This window comes from Dermochelys coriacea, chromosome 4 (assembly GCF_009764565.3).
Source record: "Dermochelys coriacea isolate rDerCor1 chromosome 4, rDerCor1.pri.v4, whole genome shotgun sequence".
Lineage (NCBI taxonomy): Eukaryota > Metazoa > Chordata > Testudines > Dermochelyidae > Dermochelys > Dermochelys coriacea.
Window position 1 is genome coordinate 11,211,356 of NC_050071.1, and position 24,159 is coordinate 11,235,514.

The 24,159-nt window shown below is 45.0% G+C and overlaps 1 protein-coding gene across 4 annotated transcripts in view; it reads left to right on the forward strand.

Annotated features, from left to right (window-relative positions):
- Positions 1-2,176: 2,176 nt before the first annotated feature.
- Positions 2,177-24,159, forward strand: part of CDKL2 (cyclin dependent kinase like 2) — a 36,750-nt gene continuing 14,767 nt past the window's right edge. The window contains exons 1-7 of one of the 4 annotated variants that reach the window (XM_043514079.1): positions 2,260-2,335; positions 3,134-3,254; positions 3,400-3,427; positions 4,639-4,835; positions 19,755-19,949; positions 21,107-21,285; positions 22,250-22,362. In XM_043514079.1, the coding sequence (XP_043370014.1) occupies positions 4,668-4,835; positions 19,755-19,949; positions 21,107-21,285; positions 22,250-22,362 (655 nt within the window). In that variant the 5' untranslated portion in view covers positions 2,260-2,335; positions 3,134-3,254; positions 3,400-3,427; positions 4,639-4,667. Of the gene's footprint in view, positions 2,336-3,133; positions 3,255-3,399; positions 3,428-4,638; positions 4,836-19,754; positions 19,950-21,106; positions 21,286-22,249; positions 22,363-24,159 lie in introns of all 4 variants that reach the window. The other 3 variants (XM_043514080.1, XM_038398105.2, XM_038398107.2) reach the window with 3 other exon arrangements.

Sequence of the window (24,159 nt, forward strand, 5' to 3'; positions counted from 1 at the left end):
GCAAAAGTAATCCACCAGCCTCACTGCTTAGATCCATCCCGTCTTGGTAGATACTTTCCAAAGCCAGTAATAATGGCTGGAGTAATTTTAAGACAACAGCCAAGGATTGCTCATGAGAAAGCCAGCGGGTTTTCCCATGTTGGACTAATTTGAACTTCAGTCCCAGTGTATCTTCTATATTTTCCAAGATATCAGTCTTTTTGGACGCTTGCTGAAAAAAGAATATAATGAAGACATTAAATGTATAGCCTTTTTAATATCTTTTGAAGAGTCTGCAGCTCATACTAGCGCTAGTTGGAGTAGATGGCCTCTGCAGTGTGTGTGTGTGTGTGTGTGTGTGTGTGTGTGTGTGTCGGAGAGATTAGGGTTACACTTTTTTCTTTGAGCAAAGTTTGTGCTCCACCATGTCTTCCAGAGAAGTTTGCAGCTCCATCAAATGCACAAGCAGCCATCTTTTGGGGTCCCATTGACAAGCATTTAACTCTTCTAAGATGTGAGTTGTCACAGATGCAACCCATCTGTCTTCAATAACTTGAACATCTAGAAATGCATCTAATGGCCTACCACTGACATCAAGATAATGTAAACAATGACTTGATGACCATTTGCATTGGTGCATTCATCAGCCACGTATGCACATTTTTTGAATGTAGTGAGAGTTCTTCACTTTTTCAACTCGAGTCTTTCACTGTGGCACCACATGCATCTAGCGCGTCAGTTGAGTTCCTTGCAGAAAGATAGTGAGCATTTGCTGGTCTTGTTCGGAACCAGTGTTCAACTTCAGGATGAACAAGTGACAATGCACTAAACATTGGCCTCTAGGTTGCAGTATCTCTTGCTTAAATAGCAAGTATGATACCTTAGCCATGTTTGTTCGCATGAGTTGGTCTCTTGCGGTTCCACCAGCTCTGTGATTTCAGCTGATCTCTCACGGGGAGAACCTTGCTGCTGGTGCAGACTAGGCTGTTTCTTTTACAGAAATACTGTCCCCCAGCAGGTCTAAGTACTTAGACCTGACTCTCAGTGATTTTGTTTTGTTAAGTGATCACTACAGGTGAAGACTATCTATGGAGCCTAATCAGCTCTGTCTTTAAACAGTGGAGGGGGCAGGTCAAATTGTACTTGTGACTCAGGGAGCCCATCGAGCAAAACACCTGCCCCCCATGCCCTCAATCAGCAGAGGCTAAGTACAGTTCTACTGCCCTTTACTCATATAATATTTCATTACCCCTCCTTCAAGTGATTTGTAACCCAACCACAGCCCACCTGTATCACTTGAGCACTGCAGCTCTGTTTGCTGGATCCCTAGGTCGACGAGGTGTGAATGTAAATACACTCTGGGCTGGAAGTCTCCCCCCCCCATCACTGGATCACTGGTGGTCAGGGAGTTACAAATCCTCCCTTGAAATTATGAGGGTGGCCAACATCCGCGAAATGAATACCCGGGCCTGGTCCTAAAAACAACTGTGCCAGGAAGCTTGTCTCTCTTCCTCCTTTTCAAATTGAGTCTATTTTCTCCGCTCCCCCTCTTTTATCTTGCACTGTATAAGCTTTTCAAGTGTACTTGGGGCACCTTAGAGACTAACACCTTTATTAGAGCATAAGCTCTCGTGAGCTACAGCTCACTTCATCGGCTGCATGCCGTTTTCCACTGCATGCATCCGATGCAGTGAGCTGTAGCTCACGAGAGCTTATGCTCTAAGGTGCCCCAGGTCCTCCTTTTCTTTTTGCGAATACAGACTACCCCGGCTGCTCCTCGGAAGCTTTTCAAGCGTGTAGCCGTGTTTCAATTCAAGTGTCCAAACGCTCACGCAATTGCCACCATGACCTGGAACTAGTTGCCAAAACTGGGGGGGAGGGGTTGGAAATTCGGGAGGGGGGGGGGTAAGGAAACCCCTGCGGCTCAGGCTAACGCTGCGTCTCTGCACGGCCTTGCCCTGCCCGCCGCACGGCTGTGCCTGCAGCGCGCCTCCCTGCCCCGCCTGCAAGGAGCGGGGCCCCGGCTCCGGCCGGCCGGCGCCCGAGGCGGGGCGGGGGCTGCCCCGGGGGCCTCCCTCAGGCCCCGGCACGCGCGGGCTCCGCCCGGCCCTGGCGGCGCCGTGTGTACCGCTGAGCCGTTGCCCCTGGCTACCGCCGCTCGCGCTCGCTGCCCGCTCGGGCCTTCGCGTGCATCGGCCCCCGCCCACATCCCATCCCATCCCCCCCCTGGGCTGGCGGCTCGCGCGCGGCGGCTGCCGCTGGGCCCCGGGCCGCGCGCCCGCCCACCCTGTAGCGGCTGGTGTCGCCCCGGCGCGCGGCCGCTCCGCTGCTGCTGGGGGAGAAGCGCTCGGGGCAGGTGGGTGACCAGGGGGGAGGCTGCTCCCCACGCCGCGCGCGCGCAGCCCAGCCCGGGGGAGCCCGACCCACGACCCGCTCCTGGCCCGCGCAGGGGTTCGGCAGCCCGCGTGTGGGCGGCGTGGGGCTCCCCCTGCACTGGGGCGGGGGGCAGGTGTACTGCACTGGGGGTGGGGGTTGCAGGGTGTGACTGAGACTCCCCCTGCGTTGGGGGGGGTAGGTGTGGTGCACCGGGGGAGAGGGTTGCAGGGTGTGACTGGGACTCCCTCTGCACTGGAGCGGGGGGTAGGTGTGTTGTACTGGGGGAGGGGGTTGCAGGGTGTGACTGGGACTCCCTCTGCACTGGGGTGGGGGGGGGTAGGTGGGTTGCACTGGGGGGGGTTGCAGGGTGTGACTAGGACTCCCCCTGCATTGGGGCCGGGGGCAGGTGTGTTGCACTGGGGGGGGGGATTGTAGGCTGTGATGGGGGCTCCCCCTGCAGAGAGGTGGGGGGAAAGGTGTATGGTATGCAGGAGGGGTGTTATGTTTGGTGTGGTTTCCTTCCCCTCCCCCCCCCCCGCAGAGGGGCAGCGGTGGGGGGAGGTGGATAGGGAGGTTAGGGGGTGTGATGTGGGACTCTCCCTACAGAGGGATGATGGGAAGGGGTTAAAAGATGTTAGTGGAGGTTCTATAATTTAAGGCTTTGGGAGATTTGTGGCTGGATAAGGAGTGAACACACACATACATCCCTATTGGGGGTGGGGGGTGATTCAGTCACTGTGATATTAACCCCTCAATATTGCTGCAAACCCTTCGTCAGCTAGAAGTGAAAGCAAATCAACCCTAGAGGTACTTGTGAAGGGCTTGGATGCTGCAGTGATGGACAGGTGCCCCATCTGTGGATGGAATGCTCTTTGTTGTATCACAGCTCCCCCTTGCCAGTGTTAGTCTGTATTCGCAAAAAGAAAAGGAGGACTTGTGGCACCTTAGAGACTAGCAAATTTATTTGAGCATAAGCTTTCGTGAGCTACAGCTCACTTCATCGGCTGCATGAAGGTGCCACAAGTACTCCTTTTCTTTTTGCAAGTGTTAGTTCTCCTCTGTCTTTCTTCAGGTTAGTTGTTTTATGTATTTCCTGGTCAGGGGGCTGTAACGTGAGAGCGAGGGAGGCATATGTGTTGGGGCACTCTTGCTTTAAGACTGGCTCACACGTGTCTCGAACACAAGCCCTTGCCTGCCATGCGTAATTGAGGATTCAGTGAGTGTTTTGCATTTCCAAAGCAGAGCATGCAACATTCACCAGTTACAGTAGCATTAGGATGTAGGGCCCATCCTTAATCTTACTAACGTCAAGGGCAAAATTCGCATTGATTTCTGTAAGAGCAGGCTCATACCTAGCAATAAGAAATGATCTATGCTTTCAGAGTCTGGGATTGGCCACTTTTGATTGTAATACATTCTTGGCCATATATTGATTCTTATTTTTTATTGGTATTTTTGAAACATTTACATCTCCACTTGGACCCATTAAATAGTCTATGAGAAACCAAGTGCAAGGAGAGTTATCACTGCATAAAGCATCCTATTTAAGGCTTGTGTGAAAACAGCAAAGAAGTTCGAAATGGAATTATTCCTATTGATGCTCAAGAGACTGCTCGATTGTGGGTTAAGTAGTGCCAGTTAGAAATGATCAAAATGAAATTATTGGGTGAAAAATGAGCTGAGTTTCCTCTTCTCTGTGGTTGAGACAACATGAGTGATTGCTTATCTTCCTAGAACAATGTCGGCTCCAACCCTCTTCTGTACAGGCTTCAATCAGCCATTCAAAATTAAGCTATGAAATGAAAAGTATACTGTAATCTCTGCAGTTTTGTATTTACTTTTCTGATCAGTCATATGTATGTTTTTTTATTAAAACAAAAGGTATGTAAAATTCAGAGCTGTTACTTACTTTGTCATAAATATACACAAACAAAAATTTTGGGGCTTTGCATAAATATAGTATTTTGCCAAAAGTTTCGCTACTGCTTTGTTAACTTCAGTCCAGGCTTCTGACCTTGTCCTACACAGACCCTTTTGTTTCCATTAAAAGATGTGCTGAGACATCAAACACAATACAAATGCTCAGCCTGCTCTATGGGTTTGTTATCTACTCTGTCTCATACGGACTCCTGGGAGGTCACAGAGCACAACTTGGGAAGGTTACGATTAAGTATGTGTGCTCGTGGGGGCTGGGGGAGACTCGTCGTAGTAAAAGCAGTGGAGAATTTGTCAGAAATGTAGACGCTGTTGTTGTGTATGCTTACCCTGGTTTATGGCTTTCAGCACAAAGACGCAGCGGTTTCTGAATTAAAATGGAAAAGTATGAGACCCTTGGGCTAGTCGGAGAAGGAAGCTACGGAATGGTAATGAAGTGTAGAAATAAAGACAATGGAAGAATAGTCGCCATCAAGAAGTTTTTGGAAAGTGAGGATGATAAAATGGTTAAAAAAATTGCCATGCGAGAAATCAAGCTACTCAAGGTGAGTTCATGTACAAAGTAACATGCAGACCCAGGCAGAAGCAAGGTCCATTTTACCTAGTGTGTGCAGCAGTAACTTACAGTAAATACACTTCTGTATAAAAGTCCCAGTATTAGTCTAGGAATTTGTTTTACAGATGGTGAAACAAATGGTTGTTTTTGATTGATTGTCATTCTTCTAAGAAAGAAAGCTTTATAGAAGAGGCTTGCCGTCCAAGTTGTGTTACTGAAAACTTAAGTACAGAAGGTTACTTTATTTTGAAAGTGGTGCTTTTTTTTTTTTTTGGAAGGTATTACAGTAATATAGTAGCCTCAGCTGCCAGGGATAAAAAGAAAAGTATATTCTGGTCTTAGATCCTGATTTAGGAAAGCAGTTAACTACATGCTGTTAAATATTTTCTTGAATAGGGATGTTTTCCTAAATCAGGGTCTTAGGTTGTCGCATTTCGCAGCCCTAGACAATTCAAAAGTACAAAAACTATAGTAAAGCTAGTAATTATCCATTATCATCTGTTTATGTTTATGTGTAGAAAATTTATAACTATGTCACTATAATCTTGGACTGCTGTATAAATGTGTATTAGGGAATTTTTTTTAAAACCTTGCTAAACTATGCATTGAGAGATCTTTAAGGAGTAGTGTCTTGTTTCTGCATTGAAATTACAGGATGTTTGTGATCTTACAATTTGAATTACTTTTGAAAAATATGAAATTTGTAGTGGTAAGTTGTCATAAATATAAAGGGAAGGGTAACCACCTTTCTGTATACAGAGTGCTGTAAAATCCTTCCTGGCCAGAGGCAAAACCCTTTCACCTGTAAAGGGTTAAGAAGCTAAGGTAACCTTGCTGGTACCTGACCCAAAGTGACCAATGAGGGGACAAGATGCTTTCAAATCTGGATGGGGGGGCAGCAAAGGGTTCTGTCTGTCTGTGTAATGTTTTTGCCGGGAACAGATCAGAAGTGCAAGCCTTCCCCAGGAAAGGGCGTGTAGGGCTTGGGGGGATATTTTGCGGGAAGACGTCTCCAACTGGGCTCTTTCCCTGTTCTTTGTTTAACACACTTGGTGGTGGCAGCATAGGGTTCAAGCACAAGGCAAAGTTTGTACCTTGGGGAAGTTTTTAACCTAAGCTGGTAAGAATAAGCTTAGGGGGTCTTTCATGCAGGTCCCCACGTCTGTACCCTAGAGTTCAGAGTGGGGAAGGAACCTTGACGTGGTGGCAGAGCGGTGGGATCATTTTGAACCGGAAGCACAGCAGGATTTTGTAAAAGGTGATTGCGGCTGTTGATTCTGTCTCTCTGCCTGGGGGACAGAGCAGCAGGCATAACAAAAACCTTTTGTCTCTGATATCTGTCCTCAACCTACAGAAAAATCTATCAGGTTACAGCACAGCAAAATTTTACAAGCCAGGGGTGGTTTTTTTTTGTTTTCTTTCTAACTCTCAGGTGTAAAGTTCGTTAAAAACAGAGAGGTTAGGATGACAGAATGCAATGTTCAACAGAAGCTGGAATTAGCCAAATTTGAGGCTGAGGAAAGATGAAAGGAACATGAAAGACGGGGAGAACTCAGACAGATGGAAATGGGGGCAAAAGAAATGGAGGCCGCCCATAGGAGAGCTATGGAGGCCAAAGAAAAAGAAATGGAGGCAAAGGAAAAAGAAATGGAAGAAAGGGAAAAAGAGAGGAAGCATGCTGAGGAGGAGAAGGAAAAAGAGAGGAAGCATGCACTGGAGATGGAGAAGGCAAAGGCTCAGCAGAATATACCTAATAACCCTAACAATCCTTCCCCAACAATCTACAAATGGGAGCGACTATGTCCACAGTATGATGAATCCAGTGATATTGCTGACTATTTTCTCACCTTTGAGAGACTGTGCACACTCCATCAAATTCTTGAAGCTCACAAGATGACCACATTGGTCGCAAAATTGACTGGAAGAGCTCTGGACATATTCAGTGAGATGCCTATTGAGGAGGCTTCTGACTATAATAAATTCAAGGATTTGGTTTTAAAACAATTTCAAGTTATACCTGAAACTTTCAGAATAAAATCTAGAGCCCTTAAGAGAGGACCTGGACTAAGTAATGTGGCTTATGTAAAGCAGATGACAGATCTGTTTGATAAATGGCTCAACGGACGGGATGTAACTAGTTTTGGAGGAATATGGGAGTTGATGATACAGGAGCAATTCCTGAATATGTCCAAGGATGATATAAAACAGTGTTTATGGGATAAGAAAATGGACTCAGCAGGAAGTCTTGCTTCTATGCTGATCAATACGAGCAGTCCCAGACCTCCAGAAAGGCGAGGCAAACCGGAACAAAACGGGTGGAGGGAGGAGAGAGAAACAACCCTGGTCCCAGTTGGAGTGGATACCAGAAGGGACAACCTCAGACCACACCCTACTATCGGGGGCAGCCCAAGGCCCCAACTACACCCCAAGGAACATTCCAGACACCTTATCGTCCTGCCACACCGTTCTTCAGCAACCCACCTCGCCCCAGTGACCTGTCAGCTGGATGATGATTTAAATGTAACGAGCTGGGGCATGTAAAGACCAACTGCCCCAAGAACTCCAACAGATTACAGTTCATTGCACCGGAATCATACCAGAGGTCCTCAGGCCCAGATGCCTCCCAGATACCCTCAGAGCAGAGGGAAACTGTGAGTGTGGGAGGGAAGAAGGTCACAGCATGGAGGGACACCGGAGTACAAATGTCGGCTATCCATGCTTCCTTAGTGGACTCCAATTTAATCAACCCAGAGGTCCAAGTGACAATTCAACCCTTCAAGTCAAACTCTTTCGACTTGCCTACAGCCAAGTTGCTGATACAGTACAAGGACTGGTCAGGAACGTGGACTTTTGCAGTCTATGATGATTATCCCATCCCCATGCTGTTGGGGAAGACTTGGCCAATCATGTGAAGCTAGCCCAGAGGGTGGGAATGGTCACCTGCAGCCAGGCTAAGCAAGCTGTCACACCTAGCTCTGTTCTGGAGACTTCTACCAGGACCCGGTCAGAGGTGATGGAACCAGACTCCATGCCAACGTCTGTAACAGCAATAGTGGATCCACTCCCAGAGAACCAGACAGAGCCAGTCCCAGAACCGGAACTGGTGGAACAACCAGCACCAGAACCATGGCCAGTACTGAATCCAGTGCTTGCAACCCCAACACCAGAGGGCCCCACCGAACCTGCGCTGGCAGCAGCAGATAATCCTACATAAGAGACTCAGCCCGAGCCTGAACCCCAAAATAGTGCACCAGCGGAGAGCGGTTCACAGTCAACAGAAACAACCCCATCACCTGCATCGTTTCCAGAGAGACCAAGCCCAGATCCACAATCCAATGAGGAACTGATGTCTCCAGCCTCAAGGGAACAGTTCCAGTCCTAACAGGAAGCAGATGAAAGCCTCCAAAAAGCTTGGACTGCGGCACGGAGCAACCCACCGCCTCTCAGCTCTTCTAATGGATCCAGGTTTGTTGTAGAAAGAGGACGTTTATACAAGGAAACTCTTCCTGGTGGACACCAGGAAGACTGGCATCCTCAGAGACAGTTGGTAGTTCCAACTAAGTACTGGGTAAAGCTATTAAACTTAGCCCACGATTATCCTAGTGGCCATGCTGGGGTGAACCAAACCAAAGACCATTTGGGAAAGTCGTTCCACTGGGAGGGAATGGGCAAGGATGTTTCTACCTATGTCTGGTCTTTTGAGGTGTGCCAAAGAGTGGGAAAACCCCAAGACCAGGTCAAAGCCCCTCTCCAGCCACTCCCCATCATTGAGGTTCCATTTCAGCGAGTAGCTGTGGATATTCTGGGTCCTTTTCCGAAAAAGGCACCCAGAGGAAAGTAGTACATACTGACTTTCATGGATTTTGCCACCCGATGGCCGGAAGTAGTAGCTCTAAGCAACATTAGGGCTAAAAGTGTGCGTCAGGCACTAACAGACATTTTTGCCAGGGTAGGTTGGCCCTCTGACATCCTTACAGATGCAGGAACTAATTTCCTGGCAGGAACTGTGGAAAGCCTTTGGGAAGCTTATGGGGTGAATCACTTGGTTGCCACCCATTACCACCATCAAACAAATGGCATGGTGGAGAAGTTTAATGGAACTTTGGGGGCCATGATACGTAAATTCGTAAATGATTGGGACCTAGTGTTGCAGCAGTTGCTCTTTGCCTTCAGAGCTGTACCCCATCCCAGTTTAGGGTTTTCACCATTTGAACTTGTATATGGCTGCGAGATTAAGGTGCCATTACAGTTGGTAAAGCAGCAATGGGAGCGGTTTACACCTTCTCCAGGAGCTAACATTCTGGACTTTGTAACCAACCTACAAAACACCCTCCAAACCTCTTCAGCCCTTGCTAAAGAAAACCTACAGGATGCTCAAAAAGAGCAAAAAGCCTGGTATGATAAACGTGCTGGAGAGCGTTCCTTCAAAATAGGGGACCAGGTCATGGTCTTAAAGGCGCTCCAGGCCCATAAAATGGAAGCGCCATGGGAAGGGCCATTCACGGTCTAAGAGCGCCTGGGAGCTGTTAATTATCTCATAGCATTTCCCACCTCAAACCGAAAGCCTAAGGTGTATCATATTAATTCTCTAAAGCCCTTTTATTCCAGAGAATTAAAGGTTTGTCAGTTTGTAGTCCAGGGAGGAGATGACGCTGAGTGGTCTGAAGGTGTCTACTATGAAGGGAAAAGTGCTGGTGGTGTGGAAGAGGTGAACCTCTCCATGACTCTTGGGCATATGCAGCAACAGCAGATCCAGGAGCTGTGCACTAGCTACGCGCCGATGTTCTTAGCCACCCCAGGACTGATTGAACGGGCATACCACTCCATTGACACAGGTAATGCTCACCCAATTAGAGCCCAACCTTACCAGGTGTCTCCTCAAGCTAAAACTGCCATAGAACGAGAGATCCAGGATATGCTACAGATGGGCATAATCCGCTCCTCTGGCAGTGCATGGGCATCTCCAGTGGTTCTAGTTCCCAAACCAGATGGGGAGATACGTTTTTGCGTGGACTACCGTAAGCTAAATGCTGTAACTCGTCCAGACAACTATCCAATGCCACGCACAGATGAAGTATTGGAGAAACGGGGACGGGCCCAGTTCATCTCTACCTTGGACTTAACCAAAGGGTACTGGCAGGTACTGCTAAGTGAATCCGCCAAGGAAAGGTCAGCCTTCATCACACATGTCAGGCTGTATGAATTTAATGTGCTCCCTTTCGGGCTGTGGAATGCACCTGCCACCTTCCAAAAACTTGTAGATGGTCTCCTAGCGGGATTAGGAGAATATGCAGTCACCTACCTTGACGATGTGGCCATATTTTTGGATTTCTGGGCAGAACACCTGGAACATCTAAAAAAGTCTTCGAGCGTATAAGGGAGGCAGGACTAACTGTTAAAGCTAAGAAGTATCAAATAGGCCTAAACAGAGTGACTTACCTTGAACACCAGGTGGGTCAAGGAACTATCAACCCCCTACAGGCCAAAGTGGATGCCACCCAAAAGTGGCCTGTCCCAAAGTCAAAGAAACAGGTCCAGTCCTTCTTAGGTTTCGCTGGATATTATAGGTGATTTGTACTGCAATACATCCAAATCGCCACCCCACTGACAGACCTAACCAAAAAGAAACAGCCAAATGCAGTTCAGTGGACTGGAGAGTGTCAGAAGGCCTTTAACCAGCTTAAAGCAACACTCATGTCAGACCCAGTGCTAAGGGCCCCAGACTTTGACAAACCATTCCTAGTAAACATAGATGCGTCCGAGCGTGGTGTGGGAGCAGTCTTAACACAGGAAGGACCGAATCAAGAGTTCCATCCTGTCGTGTTTCTCAGCAAGAAGCTGTCTGAGAGGGAAAGCAACTGGTCAGTCAGTGAAAAGGAATGTTACGCCATTGTCTACGCTCTGGAAAAGCTACGCCCATACGTTTGGAGACGGCGTTTCCACCTGCAAACCGACCATGCTGCACTACAGTGGCTTCATACCGCCCTGGAAAATAACAAAAAACTTATTCGGTGGAGTTTAGCTCTCCAAGACTTTGATTTCGACATCCAACACATCTCAGGATCTTCTAACAAAGTGGCTGATGCACTCTCCCGTGAAAGTTTCCCAGAATCAACTGGTTAAAATTGTCCTTGAGATGTGGAAAATATTGTTAGTTTATACAGTTAGTAGTATATTTAGAGGTGCATGTGTCTTTTTAACTCTGGTTTCTCCTAGAGCTTCAGGAAGAAATCACAACCAGCGTTTTCACCCTATCTGTGATTTGGGGAGCGTGTCATAAAAATAAAGGGAAGGCTAACCACCTTTCTCCCTCCTGGCCAGAGGCAAAACCCTTTCACCTGCAAAGGGTTAAGAAGCTAAGATAACTTTGCTGGCACCTGATCCAAAATGACCAATGAGGGGATAAGATACTTTCAAATCTGGAGGGGGGGGGAATAAAGGGTTCTGTCTGTCTGTGTGATGCTTTTGCCGGGAACAGATCAGAAATGCAAGGCTTCCCCAGGAAAGGGGGTGTAGGGCTTGGGGGGATATTTTGGGGGAAGACATCTCCAACTGGGCTCTTTGCCTATTCTTTCTTTAAAACGCTTGGTGGTGGCAACATAGGGTTCAAGGACAAGGCAAAGTTTGTACCTTTGGGGAAGTTTTTAACCTAAACTGGTAAGAATATGCTTAGGGGGTCTTTCATGCAGGTCTCCACATCTGTACCCTAGAGTTCAGAGTGGGGAAGGAACCTTGACATAAGTCATTTTATGTTTACATTTGGAATATAGCAGCAATCTAGATGGAACAATTTAGGTATGGTTAGCTACCGTTATTTTTAAAAATACCAATGGTAGATTGATTTGGCATTTAGCTCAGATCAATTGGGAGTTACTTTTCTTTTTGGTTAGGTGCTGTTCTCAGTTAGTTGGCTGGCACTGACTTTGTTAGGAATGTGTTTGTATGCTCTCTATTCATGAGGGAAGGGTGAAAGGAAATGAGATGCAAATGAAGCTGCAAACTTGATTCCCCCTTGACTGCAATTAAAGGCATTCTGTTGGCAGATATTCTCTTCATCTGCCAGTTGGAAACATATTAGTGTTGTTACATGGCTGGAAGTGGAGCATTATATGTGACAAATTAAAAAAGGGACTTCTGACAGCAAGAGGTGTACAGGAGCACAATAGAGGTGAGTGACACTGTACCTAAAACCACCGGAGTTGGCATACCAGTTCAGAGCAGTAATCTACCTAGTGTGGGATCCTATCTCCAACAATGGCCAGTATGCGATGCTTTGTAGGAAGGTGCAAGAACATCTGCATCATGGATAATTGTGGAATAATCTACCCAGAGGGGTAAATTTCTTTCCAAGCACCATCAGTTAGTGGCTGACTTATGCCATGCACTGAGCAGCTTTCTAATCCTTAGATTTGTTTGTTCTGTTTAATGCAACTGGATATTCTGTTATCCATACACATTTCTAATCCTTTTTGAATCCCACTGAGCTCTTGGACTCAGTGGTGGCTTGTGGCCATGAGTTCCATGGACTAATTATACATTGTGGTTTATTAGAACCATTTTTATCCATTTTAAAATTTGTCACTTTCCAGTTCAATTTACTGTTTTCTGTACTATAAAAGGGTAAACGGGACCATCTGATTTACCTTTTCTGTGTCATTCAATAATTTATATACTTTTTTCACATCCCCGTCCAGTCATTTCCTTTCTGAATGAAGCGTTCCAGTCTTTTCCATCTCTCCTGATATGGAAGTCTTTCCTTGCCTCTAATAATTTGATTCGCCCCAGTGGTGTGGATTAAAAGGGACGATGTAATCCCCTAGTTACTTGGGATTGGCAGCGTGTGCAGAATACAGAGTCTGCCCAGTTCATAATGTGGGCCATCGCTCTGTGTACGAGCCAAAGTTTCCTTGCACTCTACAAGGATAGACCTAGGTACAGGAGATTGCAGAGGATAGAGTATTATCCTGAGTCAGATGGGAACAAATGAAGTCCTGATATTCCCTTAACCTCTACCCATTCATAACACCAGACTAAAATGCTCTTCACACTATGTTGTGCAGATTTCCACAATGGCCCCTTTCCTCTGTCTTGTACAATTTTGATCAGCAGTGAAACAGTGTCATCATTAGGCTTCAGCATCAACTCCCCCTATTAAATGAAGGGGTACAATTTACACCTACTGCAGAGTTTTTGTTTCAGGTTATCAGCAGATTCAGGCAGATATGGCTTCATCACTTAACCCTGAAAATATGAAATGAATGTAATCTTCACAACTATAAGACACAACTATCTTTAAAAGTTTGTTAAATGAAAGCTTAGATGCTGAGCATAAGATACAACCACTAGGGAAAAGTTCTGGTTCCCCAATGTACTGTGAGGCAATCCAGTTTGACCCTGGGTTTCATCTGGTCCATTAGCAGTGATGCTGTGTGGTATCAAACCCAAGGCATACCCCACTCCCAGGTATCTTAGAAATTAATTTTTGTTCCTGGATGAAAGAGAGCTTGGCAAAGAGCTTTTTACTATTAATATGCCATGGTCCAGTATACGTAGACAGTCAGTGAAAATAAATGTCGGGAGAGTTAATCTTATGTTTCTTAGGCTGCAAGCTCCACATGGATGGAGTCTTTTGTCTTTAACAGCTGTGGAATTTTCTCCAGAATCTAATCTTTAATTAAAAAACAAAACTCTCTTTAGCTCTTATGGCTGTGAAGCAAATACTCCAGTCCTAAGCAATGAGTAAACCCATGCTTGAATCTGTAAATAGCCTGAAACTATAACTGCAGTGTTACCCGCACACTCTAGGGCCCCCCACCTTTACCCTTCCCTGGGCTCAAGGTGTAACCTGGTTAATTTAGGCACCCCCACCCGTACCCAGATCCTAGGGCTCAGGGTGTAATCTTCTGTCTGGTTGCAGGGTCTCTTACCAGTGAAAGAGCCTTATACAATAATATCCTTAACCTTTATTTATTAACAATTACCAAAACAGAATACGAACACTAAGCATGCAATGCTCCCCACTCCCAATAAGGCTGACATACTTTTCTTGACGGCTAGTTGAGATTAGCTTGTCTGGGGCTCCAGCTTCTGCCTGGTACGGTCGCCAGGCTGTTGAGGTCTGGCAGCTCAGATCTTTGGCTGTGTCCTGGATTTGGGTTCCAAAGAACTTCCTTTTGGACCCCATACAGTTAAAATTTGGATCCTACTTAGCAAAATCTTAACCAATCATTTAAAACTGAAATACTACAAGACAGTATTTTTCACGAATTCTAGCCTACTACAAAACAATTCTTTAACCAATCAGATCTTAGTTGATTTAAATCTTTGCAAAATTAGTTATGCAAGAATCAAAGAATCGGATAGAAACTGTACAGATAAACAATAGAGAAGTAGGGACCATAAAGGCAAAACAATAAAAACAAGTGTAGATTTCAGAATCACAAACGTTAAGTTACTCCTTGCCAGACAGAATGCTATCAAGCAATCTTAAACTTTAAACATCTTACGATCTTTTTCTTTCTCTGGTGCTGGTGGGTACTATTAGGACAGAAGCACCTTCTTAACTGCCCGATATGACAATTTAGGTGGAATGTGAGGCTGTGACTCTCTGCTTCTTAGCTCATGGCTGCTGCTGTCCTCCTGCGGCTGCTGCTGATTACTGCAGAAAAAGGCCTCAGACCTTACAGTAGGATAGGTGTGAATTGTGCCTCTTTGTTTCGAGTAGTGTTGACTCTGAAACCTAATAATGATAATTTAACTATGAACATGAACTATTTTACTGCTGATCATTTTCGCAGTAACACTCAGCTAATGTGCTTACCTATCTTTGTTGGGGGTGTGGCCCTTTAGGGTCCCTGGCTGCTGTCATGGGTGTCTGAGGTGGCAAGGAAGCTCATGCTCCCTTTTCCACAGATACAAAGTCACTTTCCCCCTTCCCTGCAAGGAGGTGAGACCCCTGAGCTGCCTCTCCTTCCCAAAACCTATATTCTGCACCTCCTGGGGACTAGAAACTCTAACCACCTCCCACAGCTTTTCAGTTGCCCTCCACTCATATGCCCTGAACTCCAGCTTTCTCCTGGCAGCTCCCACTGTGCGTTTAGCTGCTGTCAATATCCTGTTCTTTGGTACCACGAAAACCTGATGATAATATCTTATTGGGTAACTCTGGGAATACTATGCTGATTGAATGAGTCACTTTCAGAGTGGATTTTATAAAAGCCTTGGTGTTTGAAAATGCCAAGAATATTGGCACAGCTGAGTAGGACAGAAGTCTGTATATCCAGTGTGACGTTGCACTCCATATGCTTTATAAAAACATGCTTATAAATATGAATAAGCTGTAACTGGAATATGTTTTGTGCAAAAGGTCTCTTGTAAGGTCTCATTACAAAGCTTATCTACTGAGTGTGGTCATCCTGTTTGTTTGCATGTATTAGTTCTATGTCTGGAGTTAAGAGAATAAGATATAAACTTGTATTACAGATGTAAACATATTAAGTGGAAGCCATTAAGGGTGCTTGTAAATGACCTGTAAATGGCTCTATTTACTTTTAAGCCTACCTGTGTGCCAGCCAGTGGGTAATGAAGTCTTACAGTGACATGTGACCATGTCACATGATACTGGAATCCATCTTAAACCTGGTGCTTTTCCATTTAGAAGGAGGGGTGGGAACCCAGAGAGACAAAGGGTTCCTGCCTTGGGCCAAAGCTATAAAAGGGGGTGGAGCAGGACTGGGGGGGCCCAGCCAAGAGAGAGCCCCTGTTTACCATCTAAGATGTCCGCTGGAACTAACAAGGACTGTACCAAGGGAAAGGATTGGGCCCAGACTAGGAAGGAGTCTAGTCTGTGAAAGAAGCTTATTGGAACATCTCTGAGGCTGAGATATTACCTGTAATCGGTTTGTTACTGTATTAGGCTTAGACTTGTGTGTTTTGTTTTATTTTGCTTGGTGATTTACTTTGTTCTGTCTGTTATTACTTGAAACCACTTAAATCCTACTTTTTTATACTTGATAAAATCACTTTTATTTATTAATATACCCAGAATAAGTGATTAATACCTGGGGGAGCAAACGGAGAGATATGCACAGCTATCAGTGTTACAGAGGGTGGACAATTTATGAATTTACCCTGTATAAGCTTTATACAGAATAAAACGGATTTATTGGGGTTTGGATCCCATTGGGAGCTGGATGCTGGAGCCAGGTAACCTGCTGCGTGGTTTTCAGTTAAAGCCTGCAGCGTTGGGGGCGTGGTTCAGACCCTGAGTCTGTGCTGCAGCAGGCTAGTGTGTCTGGCTCAACAAGGCAGGGTTCTGGAGTCCCAAGTTGCCAGGAAAAACAGGCTCGGAGGTAATTTCAGCACATCCGGTGACAGTCCCAAGGGGATCTCTGTGACCGAACCCGTCACATCCATGATGTGGAATTTTAGGCCCAGTTTTCCAGAGTCCATAGGACTTATCCAGCAGTCAATTAGCAGGCGTCTGATCTTAGGGAACGTGTGTTCAGTTTGTTATTAAAAGTAACCCAGCACTTGGCTAGGAGTAATAGACTTGATTCCACTCCCTCTTCTGTAAAATGCTATTCCCAGCATTTCATCTTTATTTGATCGGGTTCTTTTACTTGGTTGTTCAAGTTCTTTATTAGTAGACTGGGCTTTAGAATTCAATGCCTGTTTTGTCTGTCTAATCCATGGTTTATCACCATGGCATCTAAGTACCAAGTGCCCAATTCCAAAGTCAGAGAGAATCCCTCCCTGCTGTGTGGGCCTTCTGCACCTTCTGGGGTGGGCTACCATCATGAGATGGTTCTAAATCTCATTCCATCCCTTCAGCCCAGCCTCACTTCAGTACAACCTCAGCTATCCTCAAATGATTTTCCCTTTCCAGGCCCATCTGGTACATTCCCCTTTAACCCCTAAAGAGTCAGAAGGAGTTGTTTCCCAGCAGAACAGCATATAGGACTGGAGTATTACAGGATATTTTGCATATGTTCCTGCACTCTTGCACTTGCATATACAACTTCCACTGTTGTTTTGCTAAGTGACAATGTCAAGCATTACACTTCAGACTTCACTTTCTGCATGATTGCTGGGTAGCGCTGTTTAGATGGACTGCTGGGCTTGGCCTGCTCACAGGTTTTGTACTAGTGTCACTATGGTGATTTTTTACTGATACAGTTATACTGGTATAACCCCATGTGTTAGCACAGTGACGATGGTATGAAGGTGCATTATACTGGTCTAGCTAATTCCCCTTCCCCAACGGGACTAAAATGTGCCAGCCTAAGGCCTCATCTGCACTACAAAGTCTTGTCGGCGTAGCTATGCTGGCTAGGAGTGTGGGGAAAAAAAAATATCTCTCTCCCTTCAGCAGACACAGCTATGCTGGCAAACCCCTCAGTGTAGACACAACTATGCCAACAGAAGAGTGCTTGTGTCAGCTTAGCAAATGTCACTGGGACACATGCTGTAGATATGCCAGCAGAAGAACTTCTGCCAGTTTACACTGTGTCTATGCGGGGGGTCTCTGCTGGCGTAGCTATATCACCAGGACTGAAGTGCAGACAAGCCCTAAACTCATTTATGCTGGTGTAACAGCATCCAGACTAGAGGGATTGTACCACTTTAAGTATGCTGGTATAATTGAAGCGCTATGACTTGTGTGTAGACAAAGAGTTTTGGGCTTGGTGTTCATGTGGTAGCTTCCAAATAAAACATCTTGAAAATGTCTTGTATGATTTCTTGATTACTTTTCAGAAATATTGGCAACTGCAACATGGTTAATAACTCTCTTTTAGCAGTGTGGGTTTTGTTTTGTTGCCTCTACAGATGATAAGCTAATAACACAAATGTAAAACATTTGTAAAAAAATGTAAAAAAAAGAGTTGGACTTTGCTCTTGTTAGACTATGGTGGTAAAATGAGTAGAAAACACACCTCCATGGCTTCATTTGCAGTTTTGACTAACTCTTTTTCTAAACCATCATCTTTTAACAATATCTCAATGGTGCCTCTATCTCTTTGGTATGTTACTTTTTAACCTGACTGTGCCAGATGAGACATAGTTTAATGAAACCTGTTTAATTGTTAACAGAATTTTAGGGAAGAATGCTGAAGTCTGAACTCTCCATTTGTATGTTTAGTTTAAAGGTATTTCAGCACTGTTATTATTTGTTGTAAATATTTACATTATGGGAATGCCCAATGACCCCAGTCAAGATAGGAGCCCCATTGTTCTGGGCCCAGTAAAATCACAGAGAAGAGAGTATCCTTGCTGCAGAGAGTTTACTGTCTATAAACACATGAAGCCAAAGGGTAAAGTATGGAGTTAACACTTACAAGCACATGAGTATGGTGGTGAATTGGCACAGCTCTGTAAATTACATTATTATAGACAAGATTTTTGTAATTGCGAGTGGAGAGGGGAGTAGGAAAAGGAATGGAAGAGAAGAATTATATGATTTTTGGTAGCACATACCCTCTCCTTCACCTGTTGCAGGATGTGGGGAAGAGTAAAGAGTGAAGAATTTTCACCGTGTAGGCCCTTCCCTGGGATACATGCACTTGCCTTCAGTGGCTCCTCTAACAGCTGCTAGAATACAGCAGGAGCATCTCTGGAAGACTCTGTTCCTGTAGGACTAGCAGGGATGGGTGACTGTGAACAGCTGGGGCTTGTATTTCCTAGATTGTGTTAGAACATGACCTTGAGGAGCCCGGCTAACCAAGACAATGTCGGACATGACAGGAACAAGCTGTGTTTAACATTGTGTTAACTGTTTGTGGGTAATACTGTGGGTCTGGTAAGGTTTGTTCCTGGCCAGCTGAGATAAGGTTAAATATGATTGCCCCGTCTATCCTGAGCATAAAGTCATGTTCGGCAGCATGTTATTTACTGTAATGCCTTGAGGATGTGATCTACTGTGACTGAATTTTCTAGTAAAAACTAGCCTCCTTGTCATCTACGCTTGGGGACCTCTTGGGGTTCTGGTTTGCCTCTGCAGGGGCAGAAATCCTTTTTGTGGACAGGTCAGTGTAGGATTACATTGTTAGGGTCATATCCTGACCCAAATACTTAAGCCCATACTAAATTTTACACATGCAAATATCCCTTTAATTTAAGTGCATGCTTATGTTTACGCATTTACTGAAGTCTTTGCAAGATTGGGGCCCAACTTACTACCAGTCACCTTTTCAGGGGCAGGACTCATGAGCTGTAGAGATCTAAATCCAGTTGCTGTGAATTATGTACCAAAGAGTGGAGGTGGGCTTTGAAAATTCCCTTTATGAATACAATAATGAGATTCTCAGTGTCAGCCTTTCTATTGTAAACTAAATATGGATGTGTGTTTACTCAGTTGCTTTTTCTGACTCTGGTAAAAAGTGTACATGTGCCTCTTTGACTTATGAAATTAAAGTTATTTTCTCTGGAGAAGCATCTGGCACTGGCCACTGTCAGAGACAGGATATTGGCCTACATGGACCATTGGATTGACCCAGTATGGCCGTTCTTATGAGACCCTCAGGACCCAATTTTAAACATAAAACAGCACGAGTGTCATGTCAAAGATGACAGGTTTCAGAGTAGCAGCCGTGTTAGTCTGTATTCGCAAAAAGAAAAGGAGGACTTGTGGCACCTTAGAGACTAACAAATTTATTTGAGCATAAGCTTTCGGGAGCTACAGCTCACTTCATCGGCTGCATTCCAATGAAGTGAGCTGTAGCTCACAAAAGCTTATGCTCAAATAAATTTGTTAGTCTCTTAAGGTGCCACAAGTACTCCTTTTCTTTATGTCAAAGATGAGAGGATGTTTGGGATACCAGGTGCATTGCAATTAAGTTTTCAGGCTCTAGGTCTTTTATGCTGGTAAATGCTGATATGTTCTCATAACATATCTATTGTTTTATAACAGCAACTTCGACATGAAAATCTGGTGAACCTGCTGGAAGTGTGTAAGAAGAAGAAACGATGGTATCTGGTGTTTGAATTTGTGGATCACACACTTCTCAACGACCTTGAGCTGTTTCCACATGGACTAGATTACAATAGAGTTCGGAAATATTTATTTCAGATTATAAAAGGAATAGGATTTTGTCACAGTCACAATGTAAGTAGATTAATGAGGTTAACTTTGCATTTAAAAAAACCTGAATGGATGAGTAGCTGCTAAGTACTTATTTTAAGTAAAGCTTCAGCTGGAAAGAAATATGTAAAGTATGCAAATGTTAATAGTGACAGTATTTCATAGAAAAAACAACGAGGAGTACTTGTGGCACCTTAGAGACTAACATATTTATTTGGGCATAAGCTTTCGTGGGCTAAAACCCACGATGAAGTGAGTTTTAGCCCACGAAAGCTTATGCCCAGATACATTTGTTAGTCTCTAATGTGCCACAAGTACTCCTCGTTCTTTTTGCTGATATAGACTAACATGGCTACGACTCTGAAACCAGTATTTCATAGGAATTCCCAGAGTGACTCAGACCCAAGGTCCATCCAACCCTCTAGCCTGTCTCTGATGGTGGCCAGCACCAACTGTTTCAGAGGAAGATGTAAGAACTCTGTAGTAGGCAGATGTGGGGTAATCTGTCCATCCTGATCTCCATGTTTAAAGATTTATTTAAGCCCTGAAGTATGAGGTTTAATAGCTCTGCAAACATTTTTGTTGTTAATTTTGATTCTGGATATTCATGATGGCTCTTTAAATATTAACTTTTTAAAAATCTTGTTAAATTGTTGGATTCAACTTCCTGTGACAGCAAATTCTTCCGTTTAATCTCACATTGTGTGAAGAAGCATTTTCTTGTATATTTGGGAAATTGATATTGTGTTAGTGCATAGAAATTCTTTACTTTCAGCGGCATGATAAACCCAAAGCATTGAGATGTGTCAGCCCAACACTTACAACATTTATTCTTTAAATAAATGGTCAAGGCCAGATTTTTGAAATCAGGCACATAATTTGTGCTTGCAAAATATCTGTGGTAGGTAACTTCATGTGCAAAGGACACACTGCCATGAACAAAATGATAATTTGTATACAAAATAGATGTTTGTGCGCACACATACATGTTTTGGCACGTGCTTTGTGCATACATGAATGTCTTGAAGACTCAGCTTAGGTATCCTCTGTGCAGGTGAAAGCTTAGTTTTTACATACATACAGTGGAACTAGATTTTTTGGTGGGTCAGTTTACAGAATGTAAATTCTTATGATAGAGAAATAGGAAGTTCTTCAATTATACTTTCTGCTTCTCTTGTTAGATAATACACAGAGATATTAAACCGGAAAATATATTGGTCTCCCAGTCAGGAGTTGTAAAACTCTGTGATTTTGGATTCGCTCGTACCCTGGCAGCCCCTGGTGAAGCTTACACTGACTATGTGGCGACGCGATGGTACAGAGCTCCAGAACTGTTGGTTGGCGATACCAAGTATGGCAAGTAAGAAAATGAACAGGAGAGTTTGCAGAGGGTTTTCCCTGCTTTGCAGAAAATTACGAGGCAGCTTTTCCACCATAACTGTAATAACACAACAACAGCTCCCCTTCACAAACAAGCCTCTACCCCCAATACAGTTTCTATAATGCACAAAGATAGAGGAGCTAGAGACTCAATCAAGTCCCCTAGGGGCCTCCCTATTGCCAATCTGTTTTACATGGAAGCTGCTTGAGTACTATGGTGATGGGCGAAGGCAGTGGAGAATCCTGAGATCGATGGATAGCTCCTTCCTATCATTTTCAGACAGAAAGATGCTAACAGCATTATGGATTCTGAAGGCTGCAGGTTGTATAGTGGAGGAGAATGCTAATTAGATGGGTGGTAGGCCCCTCAGAACTTTGACAGATATGTGGGGGGCCCTGTTGGGGTATGAGTGGAATTAATGGGATTTCTTTGCATTGAGGATCTGTCCTGTAGACTTGGTCAGTACTCCCATGGACTTTAATGGGAGAAATCCTGGTTTGGTCCCTTTACATTTCTAATGCTGCTTGACATACCTCTTTAAAAAAGTATGTACGTATTATCTCTTTATAGAACCTTAAATCCACTTTCAGCAAATAAATCTTAAAAACAAATGCCTCCTTAGGAAAGAGCGGCTCCACTTCTGCCTCGTTAATAAGGGGGGAAATGCTACAGCGTGTTATGTTACATGAGGGTGGGCAGCATCATTAATCAAAACGTTAGTTCACAAAACAGATCTTTTTTTATGCCTGATTAAAACTGAAAACAGTAATTTTGCCTCAGGCAAAAACCATACGCTGTCCAGGGCAATGCTGTGTCAGGCCATGCATCCTGCAGTGACCTTCCGGGCAATGAACACCGGCAACTTTGGGCTCAGATGTAAGAAGGAAACTACCCTGAGATGGTTTTGCTGGTGCTGGTTTCAGTCTCGGTGCTTTTCTTTCAGGGCTGTGGATGTGTGGGCCATTGGCTGTCTGGTCACAGAAATGCTAACAGGAGAGCCCCTGTTTCCTGGGGACTCGGACATTGACCAGCTGTACCATATCATGAAATGTCTGGGTAAGAATGTGTCAGCTTTTTTCTGAGTTTAACTAGCAAAGGCTTATGGTATGTCATGGCAATGAAAAAAGGGTGGCACTGGGAGTAGTGTAAGCAAACACTGTGCAAACAGTCTTGCCAAAGTGCCTGATTCTTGCCTTAATGCACTCATGCTGTTTCAGTCCGGGGGGGGGAGAGGGAGGAGTTGGCAAAGATGGATGATTGTGCCGAAACAGGGTGTTTTTTTTGTCATGTGGACAAATGTCCTCTCGGGCTTTGGTGAAGACTCCCAGATGTATTTCATTTCACCTCTTGCCTCCCAGGCTGGAACGTGGATATTTTTTGTTAATGATTATAGCACTGTAAGATTTGAAAATACCACAATCTGTCCGCTTTGCTGTAGCTGACTGGGACTGTTAGAAGCAAGCTGGCCTTACGTTATTAGCAGTCAAAGGTTATGCCATGTAGATGTGGCCATATCCGCTTCTGATAGGAAAGGAAGCAGCTTCGTTGCCAAGGGAATATTTAAAATAATTCTCTCGGCTACCACAGCCATCTGGCTAGCCAGAAGCCGGCAGGTTCCTAATGGCACCCCTAGGCTGTAGACTTCAGTAGCCAAAGCGCCCTCAGTTAAAGGGACAGATAGTGCATCTGCTGTCTCCTTGAGGTTCCCACCCCCCCATCCCACTGTCTTCACCTCTATCTTATCCGGACTGAGCCTCAGCTAGCATGCACTCATCCAAGTCATAGACCTTGGCCAGCCACTGCGGAAGCCAAAAGACCACAAGTTGGAGCTGGTGAAAGGAAGAACTTGGTCAGAATGCTGCAGGCACCTTAGGCGGTCTCCCTAGTGGCCTTGCGTACGGTACTCCCGAACAGGAAGGGGGAGAGGGGAACCCAGCCCTGCCCCTTGCAGGAGAGCTCTCAGCAGGGGAACTCGCTCCCGATGCTGCTGGCTGGGTTCTTCAGAGAAATCCATGGCACGTCCGCACCTTGAGAACTGCATGCAGGTCTGGTCACCCCATCTCAAAAACACATGAATTAGAACTGGAAAAGGTACAGAGAAGGACAAGAAGAATGATTAGGACATGGGACAGATTCTGTGTGAGGAGAGAGTAATAAGACTGGGTCTGTTCAGCATGGAAAAGAGACAACTATGGGGGGGTATGGTAGAGGTCTGTAAAATCATGAGTGGTGTCAAGAGAGTGAATAGGGAAGTGTTCTTTACTCCTTCCCTTCACACATGAACCAGGGGTCCCCCAATGAGATTAATAGGCCGCAGGTTTAAAACATGCAAAAGGAAGTACTTTTTCACACAATGCACAGTCAACCTGTGGAACTCATTGCCAGGGGATGTTTGGAAGGCCAAAAGTATAACTGGGTAAAAAAAACAACAACTAGGTAAGTTCATGGAGGATAGGCTTATCAATGGTTATTAGCCAAGGTGGTCAGGGGCACAGCTCCATGCTCTGGGTGTCCCTAAGTCAAGCCTCCAACTGCCAGAAGTCAGAACTGGATGGTGGAGATGAATCACTTGATAATTGCCATGTTTTCCTTTCTTCTGAAACATCTGTCACTGGCCACTGTCAGAAGACAGGATGCAAGGCTAGATGGACCATTGGTCAAACCCACTATGGCTGTTCTGATGTTCTTAGAAGCAGTAACAGTCACTCCAGTTAAACTGCCCATTCCTGCCAAGATCCATAGCTGAACTCCCAGCATCAAAGGCAGCAGGTAGAGCTAAATGAATCATGACATGTGAGAAGTGATGGCTGGGGTGCTGGGGCAGCAGTGTTTTGAGAACATTAATTCCTTTAT